Source organism: Macaca nemestrina, chromosome 10 (genome assembly GCF_043159975.1).
Source record: "Macaca nemestrina isolate mMacNem1 chromosome 10, mMacNem.hap1, whole genome shotgun sequence".
NCBI lineage: Eukaryota > Metazoa > Chordata > Mammalia > Primates > Cercopithecidae > Macaca > Macaca nemestrina.
This window is the reverse complement of record NC_092134.1, coordinates 9570680-9583171: the sequence shown is the minus strand read 5'-3', so window position 1 is coordinate 9583171 and position 12492 is coordinate 9570680. Positions and strand designations below refer to the sequence as shown.

General features: G+C 49.4%; 1 protein-coding gene across 2 annotated transcripts; it reads left to right on the top strand.

Annotated features, from left to right (window-relative positions):
* The first annotated feature begins 325 nt into the window (after positions 1-325).
* On the top strand, positions 326-10660 carry LOC105493994 (small nuclear ribonucleoprotein U11/U12 subunit 35). 2 transcript variants are annotated; one of them, XM_011762034.3, is made up of 2 exons: positions 326-589; positions 9809-10660. In XM_011762034.3, the coding sequence occupies exon 2, from the start codon at positions 9812-9814 to the stop codon at positions 10550-10552; it is 741 nt and encodes a 246-aa protein (XP_011760336.1). In that variant the 5' UTR covers positions 326-589; positions 9809-9811; the 3' UTR covers positions 10553-10660. The 2 variants fall into 2 exon arrangements, with proteins under 2 accessions (XP_011760336.1, XP_011760345.1); XM_011762043.3 differs by lacking the exon at positions 326-589 and adding an exon at positions 5059-5513.
* Positions 10661-12492: the final 1832 nt, after the last annotated feature.

Sequence of the window (12492 nt, the reverse complement as noted above, 5' to 3'; positions counted from 1 at the left end):
CGATAGTCTTTCTTTCTTTTTTTTTTTTTTTTTTTTTTTTTTTTGAGACGGAGTCTCGCTGTCACCTAGGCTGGAGTGCAGTGGCCGGATCTCAGCTCACTGCAAGCTCCGCCTCCCGGGTTCACGCCATTCTCCTGCCTCAGCCTCCCGAGTAGCTGGGACTACAGGCGCCTGCCACCTCGCCCGGCTAAGTTTTTGTATTTTTTAGTAGAGACGGGGTTTCACTGTGTTACCCAGGATGGTCTCGATCTCCTAACCTCGTGATATGCCCGTCTCGGCCTCCCAAAGTGCTGGGATTACAGGCTTGAGCCACCGCGCCCGGCCTGATAGTCTTTCTTTCAACTTAGTTGTTGAATTAGCAATTTTTCTCTTAAAAATTTTTTTTAAAAAATAAAGCTTATTGTCTTTGGAGATAACACCCTCGACGCACGTGAATAAAACTTTAAAGGTAAAACAAACAGGAAACGGGCGTTGGCGGCGAATCTGCTGCTACCAATGTAAAGGTCGGGCCGAGGCCGGCGCGGGGAATCTGCCGTCACCTGCAGCCACTCGTCTGTCTCCGCAGGAAAGGAGCCCGAGCTTTGCTGAGGTGAGTGGAAGCGGCTAGGAGGGAGCGGGCCCCAAGCTGGAGAGAAGGAAGAGAGAGTGCAGCCCAGACGCTGTGCTCGCGCTTGTGTGGGGCGCCATGTTGGAACCTGGCAAAGGGGACGACATTCTGGGTTGCGTTGCGGGGAGTGGGCACGAGAGCTGGGTTGGAAGGATGGCCCCTTACTCCCTGCGACCCCCACAGAAGGAGAGGGGCGGGGGAGCGGCCTCAGGGCCGGCGGCCAAGCTGGAGGCTGCATGGGAAGGATAGGCTTTTCCACAGAAACACGTGTTTGCCTCCGAGGCCCACTGCGCATGTCCTGGAGGGCTCTGTGGGTCCCGCCTTCAGTTTTGCTTTCCACAGGACAGGAGGGGCAAAGTTTTTTTGAGACAGTCGTGCTCTGCCGCCCAGGCTGGAGTGCAGTGCCGCTATCTGTGCTCACTGCAACCTCAGCTTCCTGGGTTCAAGCGATTCCACTGCCTCAGCCTTCCGAGTAGCTGGACTACAGGCGTGCACCACCACGCCCGGCTAATTTTTTGTATTTTAGTGGAGACAGGGTTTTACCACGTTGGGCAGGATGGTCTCGATTTCCTGACCTCGTGATCCGCCCGCCTCGGCCTCCCTAAGTGCTGGGATTATAGGCGTGAACCACTGCACCTGGCCAGGAGGGGCAGGGTCTTACCCCGAAGACCCAGGAAGAGGCTTAATTTGTTTTTTGTTTTTCCCCAGAGACAGGGAGTCGTCCAGGCTGGAGCGTGGTGGCGCGATCTTGGCTCACTGCAGCGTCAACATCTCGGGTCAAGCGGTCCTCCCGCCTCAGCCTCCCAAGTATCTGGGACCACAGGCGCGACCCCACGCCCGGAGAATTGATTGATTGATTGACTGATTGAAACGGAGTCTCACTTTGTTGCCCAGACTGGTCTCGAATTTCTGGGCTCAAGCGATCCTCCAGCCTCGGCCTCTCAAAGTGCTGGTATTACAGGCGTGAGCCACCGCGTGCCTGGCCAAAATTTTTCTAAATTTGTATAATAATTTATAATTGTAAAGCATTTTTGTGGACACCATATGACCTAATCTTCACAAAAACCTAGTGAAATGACATTTAGGTACATTTCACAATAAGAAACCTGAAGCTTAAAATTTACTGACCTCAAATGATCCACCCGCCTCAGCCTTCCAAAGTGCTGGGATTACAGGCATGAGCCACCGCGCCTGGCCCCCACCATTCATTTCTGATCTCCTCCCGTGTATGAATAAAATGAGAGAATGAGGCCGGGCTTGGTGCTTCACACCTGTAATCCCAGCACTTTGGGAGGCTGAGGCAGGCTGGTCATCTGAGGTCAGGAGTTTGAGATCAGCGTGGCCAACATGGTGAAATCCTATCTCTACTAAAAATACAAAAATTAGCTGGGCGTGGTGGCGGGCACCTGTAATGCCAGCTACTGGGAAGGCTGAGGCAGGAGAATCACTTGAACCCAGGAGGCAGAAGTTGCAGTGAGCCGAGATTGGCCATTGCACTCCAGCCTGGGTGACAGAGCGAGACTTTGTCTCTAAATAAATAAATAAAGTAAAAAAGAGAATGTAAAAATCGAAAGAGACTGTTGTAGGAAATCTCAACCTAATGCTGCCCGGGAGGAAGTGCACCTAGGAAGATTAATGAGAAACAGTGAAACCAGCTATTAATATCTATAGAAGCATGCAGATGAGAGAGAGAACAAAATCCATGCTTATCCCTTTGTAATTCTCTTCCATTTTAATTTGAAGAAGTCTTAAAGCTTTGAATAGGAGCTTTGTGTACAGTAATATCAGTTTTATTTGGTAGATCTTTGTGACTCCTGACTTCAAATGATCCGCCCATCTTGGCCTCCCAAAGTGCTAGGATTACTGGCATGAGCCACCACACCAGGCCCCTTGTGACTTTTTTTTTTGTTTTGAGACGGAGTCTGGCTCTGTCACCCAGGCTGGAGTGCAGTGGTCGGATCTCGGCTCACTGCAAACTCCGCCTCCCGGGTTTATGCCATTCTCCTGCCTCAGCCTCCCGAGTAGCTGGGACTACAGGCAACCGCCACCACGCCCGGCTAGTTTTTTTGTATTTTTAGTAGAGACGGGGTTTCACCGTGTTTGCCAGGATGGTCTGGATCTCCTGACCTCGTGATTCACCCACCTCGGCTTCCCAAAGTGCTGGGATTACAGGCGTGAGCCACCGCGCCCGGCCCCCTTGTGACTTTTTAAGGTTGAATGGGGAGGGGTTCTTTTCCTTCAGGAGAGGAGGGGTGGGTCTCAGCCTCAGACACCCAGAATACTGGTTTGTGTGTTTTCTTTTTCCCATCTTTATCTCCAAAACCTTATATTTTATGAAAAGCATCAGAGGAAATTGATTAAGAGCTTTAGCTCTGGAGTCCACACTGCCCATGGTTCTAACTCCTCCACTGGGCTACTTCTTAGCTTTAGGATTTCGGGCAAAGGCTGCCTTTTTGTGTCTGACCTTTCACATCTGAAAAGGCAATAATAATATAGTACCTAAGTCCTGGTATTGTTGAGAAGTGAGAGGAGGTAAGAGGTTAGTACAGGCTGGGTTCGGCGGCTCACACCTGTAATCCCAGCACTTTGGGAGGCTGAGGCAGGAGGATAGCTTGAGCCCAGGAGTTCAAGACCAGCTTATGCAATATAGTGAGACCCCATCTCTTAAAAAAAAAAAAAAAGTTAGCTGGGTATGGTGGCGCTTAGTGAGTAATTCCAGGTACTCACGAGGCTGGGGTGGGAAGATTGCTTGAGCTCAGGAGGTTGAGGCTGCAGTGAGCCATGACTGTGCCACTGTACTCCAGTTTGGGCAACAGCAAGACCCTGTCTCAAAAAAAAATTCAAGCGATTCTCCTGCCTCAGCCTCCCGAGTAGCTGGGATTACAGGCATGCACCACCACGCCTGGCTAATTTTGTATTTTTAGTAGAGACGGGGTTACTCCATATTGGTCAGGCGGGTCTCAAACTCCCGACCTCGGACAGTCTGACCACCTCTGCTTCCCAAAGTGCTGGGATTACAGGTGTGAGCTGCTGCACCCGGCCTTTTTTTTTGTTTTTTTTGTTTTTTGAGACGGAGTCTGGCTCTGTCACCCAGGCTGGAGTGCAGTGGCGCGATCTCGGCTCACTGCAAGCTCCGCCTCCCGGGTTTACGCCATTCTCCTGCCTCAGCCTCCCGAGTAGCTGGGACTACAGGCGCCCGCCACCTCGCCCGGCTAGTTTTTTGTATTTTTTAGTAGAGACGGGGTTTCACCGTGTTAGCCAGGATGGTCTCGATCTCCTGACCTCGTGATCCGCCCGTCTCGGCCTCCCAAAGTGCTGGGATTACAGGCTTGAGCCACCGCGCCCGGCCCTGTTTTGTTTTTTAAATAGAGACAGGGTCTCACCATGTTTCCCGTGTTGCCCAGGTTAGTCTTGAACTCCTGGGCTCAAGGGATCCTCCTGTTTTGGCCTCCCAAAGTGATGGGATTACAGGCATGAGCCACCACGCCCAGCCTCTTCTTTTTTTCACATGGAGAAATTCCAGCCATGAGAGAAGACACAAATTGAGTTAGAGCCAGAGCCGAGACCAGGACTGAAATTGTCTCCCTCTCATCCTGTGCTCCTTCTGTCACTCCATCTGTTTTTCATTCTTTTACTGACAGCAGAGAGGCAGCCTCTGCACAGTTGCTTCTTGATGATGACAGACATATTGCCCTCCTTTTACCATGTGGTGGTAAACAGTGTCATGTCCTGCTTCTCATTTCTCAACGATCAGGTTTGCCTGATTTGGACTGAAAAAAGTTCTTTTTTTTTTTTTTTTTTGAGACGGAGTATTGCTGTGTTGCCCAGGCTGGAGTGTAGTGGCATAATCTCAGCTCGCTGCAACCTCTGACTCCCGGTTTCAGGTGATTCTCCTGCCTCAGCCTCCCAAGTAGCTGGGATTACAGGCACCCGCCACCACACCCGGCTAATTTTTGTAGTTTTAGTAGAGATGGGGTTTTGCTATGTTGCCGAGGCTGGTCTTGAGCTCCTGACCTCGTGATCCCGCCCGCCTTGGCCTCCCAAGGTGCTGGGATTATAGGCAAGAGCCACCGCGCTGGGTCAGTTCTATGAATTTTTTTTTTTTTTTTTTTTTGAGACGGAGTCTCGCGCTGTCACCCAGGCTGGAGTGCAGTGGCCGGATCTCAGCTCACTGCAAGCTCCGCCTCCCAGGTTCATGCCATTCTCCTGCCTCCGCCTTCCGAATAGCTGGGACTACAGGCGTCCGCCACCTCGGCCGGCTAGTTTTTTGTATTCTTTAGTAGAGACGGGGTTTCACCGTGTTAACCAGGATGGTCTCGATCTCCTGACCTCGTGATCCGCCCGTCTCGGCCTCCCAAAGTGCTGGGATTACAGGCTTGAGCCACCGCGCCCGGCCTTTTTTTTTTTTTAGAGAGAGTCTTGCTTTGTTGCCAGGCTGGAGCGTGGTGGCGCCATCCCTGTTCACCACAACCTCCGTCTCCTGGGTTCAAGCAATCCTCATGCCTCAGCCTCCAGAGTAGCTGGGATAACAGGTGCATGCCACTACCGCCCGGCTAATTTTTGTATTTTTTGTAGAGATAGGGTTTCACCATGTTGACCAGGCTGGTCTCGAACTCCTGATGTCTGGTGATCCACCCACCTTGGCCTCCCAAAGTGCTGGGATTACAGGCGTGAGCCACCGCGCTGGGCCAGTTCTATGATTTTTGATTGGAGTTGGTTCAGTTCCCTAGCATTTATCAGAAAGCATCCTAGGATCTGGAGCCACCAGCCTGAAGAGTGTTTACTGTGTGTTGGGCAAAGCATGATCAGGACTTTAAAAGGTTCAGTGAGCTGTGGGAGAGACACAATTGCTTCATGATGGAGGGAGCTGAAGCTGGACTTGACAGGCCCAGGATAATTCCTGCAAGTGCGTATGGGGGAGATAGGCAGGGAGAGGATATTCCCAGGAGATGAAATCATCCTGAGATGTTTGCACTAACGGTTTAGGCCAAAAAAAAAAGAAAAAATGTACTGGGAAGGTCATGGGGCTGGGGAATTAGGGCACATTCAAGGAAGGAGGAGCAAGCCTGGGTAGTTTACAAACAGGCTTTGTTCCTGTTGAAGGGATCAGGAAAAAAGTAGAATACATTTTATGATGGGACATGGTGAGAGGCTAAGTGAGGGTCAGAGATCTTTTTTTTTGTTTCTTCTGAGACGGGAGTCTCACTCTGTTGCCCAGGCTGGAGTGCAGTGGCATGATCTCGGCTCACTGCAACCTTCGCCTCCTGGGTTCAAGTGATTCTCCTACCTCAGCCTCTCAAGTAGCTGGGACTACAGGTGTGCACCACCATGCCAGCTAATTTTTTGTATTTTTAGTAGATAGGGGTTTCACCATGTTGGCCAGGCTAGTCTTGAACTCCTGACCTCAAGTGATCCTCCCATCTTGGCCTCCTAAAGTGCTGGGATTACAGGCGTGAGCCACCCTGCCTGGTCTAGGGTCAGAGGTCTTGAGTGCAGTGCCATTGATTTTGGATTTTATTCTGTAGGTGTTTGGCTTTTTTACTGAGGGAAAAAACCTCACAGTGCACCTGTAAGTAATCACTCCCCTATATAACCCATCAACTGAGGAAGAAATAAAGCAGAAAGATCCTTGAGGAAAATTTGAGTAAGAGGAAAAATGTTATAGATATTTTAATAAATATTACAGAAAAATGCTGTTAGGGATGAGAACTACTGCACATATTTCACAGAAACCTGGTTTTTTGTTTTTGTTTTTTTTTGAGACAGGGTCTCACTCTGTTACCCACACTGGAGTACAGTGGCATGATCAAGGCTCACTGCCGCCTCAAGTTCCAAGGCTCAAGCCATCCTCCTGTCTCAGCCCCACTAGTAGCTGGGACTACAGGCGTGCATCACCATGCCTGGCTGATATTTTTGAATTTTAGTAGAGATGAGGTCTTTTTTTTTTTTTTTTTTTTTTTTTGAGACGGAGTCTCGGTCTGTTGCCCAGGCTGGAGTGCAGTGGCCGGATCTCAGCTCACTGCAAGCTCCGCCTTCCGGGTTCACGCCATTCTCCTGCCTCAGCCTCCCGAGTAGCTGGGACTACAGGCGCCCGCCGCCTCGCCCGGCTAGTTTTTTGTATTTTTTAGTAGAGACGGGGTTTCACTGGGTTAGCCAGGATGGTCTCGATCTCCTGACCTCGTGATCCGCCGGTCTCGGCCTCCCAAAGTGCTGGGATTACAGGCTTGAGCCACCGCGCCCGGCCGCGGTGAGGTCTTGATATGTTGCCCAGTCTGGTGTCCAACTCCTGAGCTCAAGTGATCCTCCCACCTTGGCCTCCTAAAGTATTGGGATTACAGTTGCGAGCCACTGCGCCAGGCCAAGTTTTTTTTTTTTCTTTCTTCTTCTTTTTTTTTTTTGAGACAGACTCTCACTCTGTCGTCCAGTCTCAAGTGCGATTATGTGACCTTGGCTCACTGCAACCTCCACCTCCTGGGTTTACGCCATTCTCCTGCCTCAACCTCCTAAGTAGCTGGGACTGCAGGCGCATGTCACCATGCCTGGCTAATTTTTGTGTTTTTAGTAGAGACAGGGTTTCACCATGTTGTCCAGACTGGTCTCAAACTCCTTGACCAGAATGGTCTCAAACTCCTGACCTCGTGATCTGCCCTCCTTGGCCTCCCAAATTGCTGGGATTACAGGTGTGAGCTACTGTGCCCGCCATTTTTTTTTCTCTTTTTTTTTTTTTTTTTTTGAGACGGAGTCTCGCTCTGTTGCCCAGGCTGGAGTGCAGTGGCGCGATCTCAGCTCACTGCAAGCTCCGCCTCCCGGGTTTATGCCATTCTCCTGCCTCAGCCTCCTGAGTAGCTGGGACTACAGGCGCCCGCCACCTCGCGCGGCTAGTTTTTTTGTATTTTTTAGTAGAGACGGGGTTTCACCGTGTTAGCTAGGATGGTCTCGATCTTCTGACCTCGTGATCCGCCCATCTCGGCCTCCCAAAGTGCTGGGATTACAGGCTTGAGCCACCGCGCCCGGCCTTTTTTTTCTCTTAACTTTTGGAACTTCTTCCAGGAACGAGCTGGTTTGTTTTTTTTTTTTTTTTGAGACGGAGTCTCACTCTGTCGCCCAGGCTGGAGTGCAGTGGTGCGATCTCGGCTCACTGCAAGCTCCGCCTCCCGCGTTCACGCCATTCTCCTGCCTCAGCCTCCCAAATACCTGGGACTACAGGTGCCCACCACCACGCCCGGCTAATTTTTTTGTATTTTTAGTAGAGACGAGGTTTTTCCGTGTTAGCCAGGATGGTCTCGGTCTCCTGACCTCGTGATCCTCCCGCCTCGGCCTCTCAAAGTGCTGGAATTACAGGCGTGAGCCACTGTGCCTGACCGGAAAGACCTGGTTTTTAGTGGTTGTTTTTTGATTTTGTTTTTGTTTTTGTTTTTGTTTTTTGAGACAGAGCCTTGCTTTGTTGCCCAGGCTGGAGTGCAGTGGTGCAATCTCGGCTCACTGCAACCTCCGTCTCTGTCTTTTGGGTTCAAGCCATTCTCCTGCCTCAACCTCCTGAGTAGTTGGGACTACAGGCGCCCACCACCTCGCCTGGCTGTTTTTGTTTTTATTTTTATTTTTTATTTTATTTTATTTTATTTATTATTATTATTTTTTTTTTGAGACGGAGTCTTGCTCTGTCGCCCAGGCTGGAGTGCAGTGGCCGGATCTCAGCTCACTGCAAGCCCCGCCTCCTGGGTTCACGCCATTCTCCTGCCTCAGCCTCCCGAGTAGCTGGGACTACAGGCGCCCGCCACCTCGCCCGGCTAGTTTTTTGTATTTTTTAGTAGAGACGGGGTTTCACCGTGTTAGCCAGGATGGTCTCGATCTTCTGACCTCGTGATCCACCCGTCTCGGCCTCCCAAAGTGCTGGGATTACAGGCTTGAGCCACCGCGCCCGGCCTATTTTTATTTTTTGAGATGGAATTTTGCTCTTGTTGCCCAGGCTGGAGTGCAATGGTGCAATCTTGGCTCACCACAACCTCCACCAACCCGGTTCAAGCAATTCTTCTGCCTCAGCCTCCCGAGTAGCTGGGATTACAGGCGCCTGCAACCATGCCCAGCTAATTTTGTAGTTTTAGTTGAGATGGGGTTTCTCCATGTTGGTCAGGCTGGTCTTGAACTCCTGACCTCAGGTGATCCACCCGCCTCAGCCTCCCCAAGTGCTGGGATTATAGGCCTGAGCCACTGTGCCCGGCCAGCCAAGGTTTTTAAGTAACATATTTCAGCATTGGCTCTACAGCTTTGCAGGTTGGTCACATAAGCATTAGCTGGGTCTGAAATGTTAGTAAGCATTTTATTATTCCAGCAAAGATTCACATGAATTAATTATGTATCACAAGGCATGACAACTGCAGTGCGCTTCCTGGGCAAAAAATTACCATTGCAGTAAATTCTCATGCTCCCAGGCGAAACGGATTATCAGCCAGGGAGCTGAGAAGAAATCCTGTGTTCCTTTTGAACCAAATAACTCGCTGCTGGTCACTGTAGCCTTAGTTTTGTTGTCTGTTTACTGCAAAATGGTGCATCCAAATCCCCATTTTCTCTTGTAGTTTTTAAAAGGTCTGTATCTTTTAATGATGCGTAGTAAAAAATTTCCACATGAATGATGCGATATCTAGAATTTGTTTCAGAATTATCTGGGGGCAGCTTATTCTGGCCACATGTGCATGGTGGTTCTAGTTGAGCCAGGTGAGTTTGTGGAGGGTTATTATATGATTCTCTATGTTGGCATTTGTTTTAAATTCTTGGTAGTAGAGTTTTTAAAATGCCATTTTCCACCAGCAGTTCCTGGGCTAGTTTTCCTATGATCATTTTTAAGGTTCTGAAAGGGAAGTCTGGTTTTGATCCACGCGGCCACATTGTAATGTATTCATAGTTGGTAAGTGCCCTCCCGTGGCTGAGCCAGATGATGCATATGTGGATGAAACCCAAGCACGCCTCCCTCTGCTTCCCAAGAGGGCATTTGCAGGAGTGGGTAAGGGCTTCTCTGGAGCACAACTGCCTGGCTTTGATGCTGTCTCCCCCACTTACTAGCGGGGAGGACTTAGCCTCTGTGGGTGTTCCCTTCCTTTCCTGTCTTCAAGAAGGGTTGAATGATAGTATCCATTTCATGGGGTTGTAAGGGTTGAATGAGTGGCTTGGAGTAGATGCTCCATCCATGCTTGCTCTTATTCTTAGAACATGAATGATTGGATGCCCATCGCCAAGGAGTATGATCCACTCAAAGCGGGCAGCATCGATGGCACTGATGAAGACCCACATGACCGCGCGGTCTGGAGGGCAATGCTGGCACGATATGTCCCCAACAAAGGTGTCATAGGAGATCCCCTCCTCACCCTGTTTGTGGCCAGACTAAACTTGCAGACCAAGGAGGACAAATTAAAGGAAGTCTTTTCCCGCTATGGTGACATCCGGCGGCTTCGGCTGGTCAGGGACTTGGTCACAGGCTTTTCAAAGGGCTACGCCTTCATCGAATACAAGGAGGAGCGTGCTGTGATCAAAGCTTACCGAGATGCCGATGGCCTGGTTATTGACCAGCATGAGATATTTGTGGACTACGAGCTGGAAAGGACTCTCAAAGGGTGGATCCCTCGGCGACTTGGAGGCGGTCTGGGGGGAAAAAAGGAGTCTGGACAACTGAGATTTGGGGGACGGGACCGGCCTTTTCGAAAACCTATTAACTTGCCAGTTGTTAAAAACGACCTCTACAGAGAGGCAAAACGGGAAAGGCGGGAGCGATCTCGATCCCGAGAAAGACACTGGGACTCAAGGACAAGGGATCGAGACCATGACAGGGGCCGGGAGAAGAGATGGCAAGAAAGAGAGCCCACAAGGTTGTGGCCCGACAATGACTGGGAGAGAGAGAGGGACTTCAGAGATGACAGGGTCAAAGGGAGGGAGAAGAAGGAAAGAGGCAAGTAGAGGCCCAACAGCAGACCCCAAAGTGAAGATACACTGGAAATGAGTGGAGGGGGATTATCTTTCAATGCAGCTCGAGTCTAATGGTTGAATAAAACTTCTTGATGATCATGGGGTTTGGAATAGTTTTCTTTCCAGTCTGGAACTTTGGTTCAAGCTGATAAGAATTTGTCATCTTCCTCACATAGTTCTAAGGACATGTTATTTAACAGGATCAAGAAGCAATTTTGTCGTTACTGGCATCTGTACAATTTCTTTTCTTTTTTTTTCTTTTTTTTTTTTTTGAGACGGAGTCTCGCTCTGTCCCCCAGGTTGGAGTGCAGTGGGGTGATCTCGGCTCACTCCAAGCTCCGCCTCCCGGGTTCATGCCATTCTCCTGCCTCAGCCTCCTGAGTAGCTGGGACTACAGGCGCCCGCCACCGCGCCCGGCTAATTTTTTGTATTTTTAGTAGAGACGGGGTTTCATTGTGGTCTCGATCTCCTGACCTTGTTATCCGCCCGCCTCGGCCTCCCAAAGTGCTGGGATTACAGGCGTGAGCCACCGCGCCCAGCCTTCTTTTTTTTTTTTTTTCTTTTTTTTTTTTTGAGACAGAGTCGCACTCTGTTGCCAGAGCTGGAGTGCAGTGGCGTGATCTTGGCTCACTGCAACCTCCACTTCCTGGGTTCAAGTGATCCTCCTGCCTCAGCCTCCCCAGTAGTTGGGATTACAGGCATGTGCTGCCATGCCCGGCTGATTTTTGTATTTTTAGTAGAGACAGGGTTTCACCATGTTGGTCAGGCTGATCTCCAACTCTTTTTTTTTTTTTTTTTTTGAGACAGTTTCACTCTAGTTCCCCAGGCTGGAGTGCAATGGCGTGATCTTGGCTCACTGCAACTTCTGCCTCCCAGTTCAAGTGATTCTTCTGCCTCAGCCTCCCAAGTAGCTGGGATTACAGGTACATGCCACCATGCCTAGCTAATTTTTGTATTTTTAGTAGAGATGACGTTTCACCATGTTAGTCAGACTGTTCTCGAACTCCTGACCTCAGGTGATCCACCTGCTTCAGCCTCCCAAAGTGCTGGGATTACAGGTGTGAGCCACCGCGCCTGGCCTGGTCTCCAACTCTTGACCTCAAATGATCTACCTGCCTCAGCCTCTCAAAGTGCTAGGACTACAGGCATAAGCCACTGCACCCGGCCAGAAGGGCATTTGTAAGGCGCTAGTATTCACATTTAATTTGGCAGTAGAGAATTTGATTTTCTCCCATCTATTTGAAATGATCATCTTGAGTACGTGGCAAAAAGAGGTTATGACGTAATCACACTCCTCTGAGACTCCTGAGAGGAGGAACACTAAACTGGTCAGAATAAATTGGATCCTTTTTATCTTTATATCCATAGCCCAAGGGTTTGCTGAATTGAAATAAAAATGGGATAGAAAAGTGAATCCAAGGAGAATGTCCAGAGCCCTAATACCAGAAGGCAGTCTGCACAGCCAGGTCAGTATTCTTGAACAAATGTACCTCCACTCTCACTTAAAATGCCGACTGCCTTTCTTCTTTTTCTGGCTGACATTTAAAATTAAAAACCAAAGTTGCTGGGCTGTGATCTATGGCAGCCTTCCAGCCCTTGAAAAAGATAAAGTTCGACAGAAGTGGTGGTGAAATGAAAATGAAGAATAAGGAGTGGTCGGGATCAATGAAAGAATTACAACCAGTTCTGATGGATTGATTTTTCCTTTCTCTCTTGATTATCTAGTCTCTGGTATGCTTGAGAGCTGCATCTGCTGACCTTAACTTCTGAGGACTTTGAGCAAGTACCATACTGTTCAGATGATTTTCAAAAAAGTAACATTTAGCATTTTGATACATGGCTGTCTTTGAAAGTTCATATTGTGAAAATTCAAGATATTTAATGCAAAATAAATGATTTAGTACCATTGCTAGGTCTTCGCATAGAAGTAT

Excerpts from the sequence above, each read along its gene's own strand:
- LOC105493994 (XM_011762034.3), top strand. The coding sequence starts at position 9,812 with ATGAATGATTGGATGCCCATCGCCAAGGAGTATGATCCACTCAAAGCG.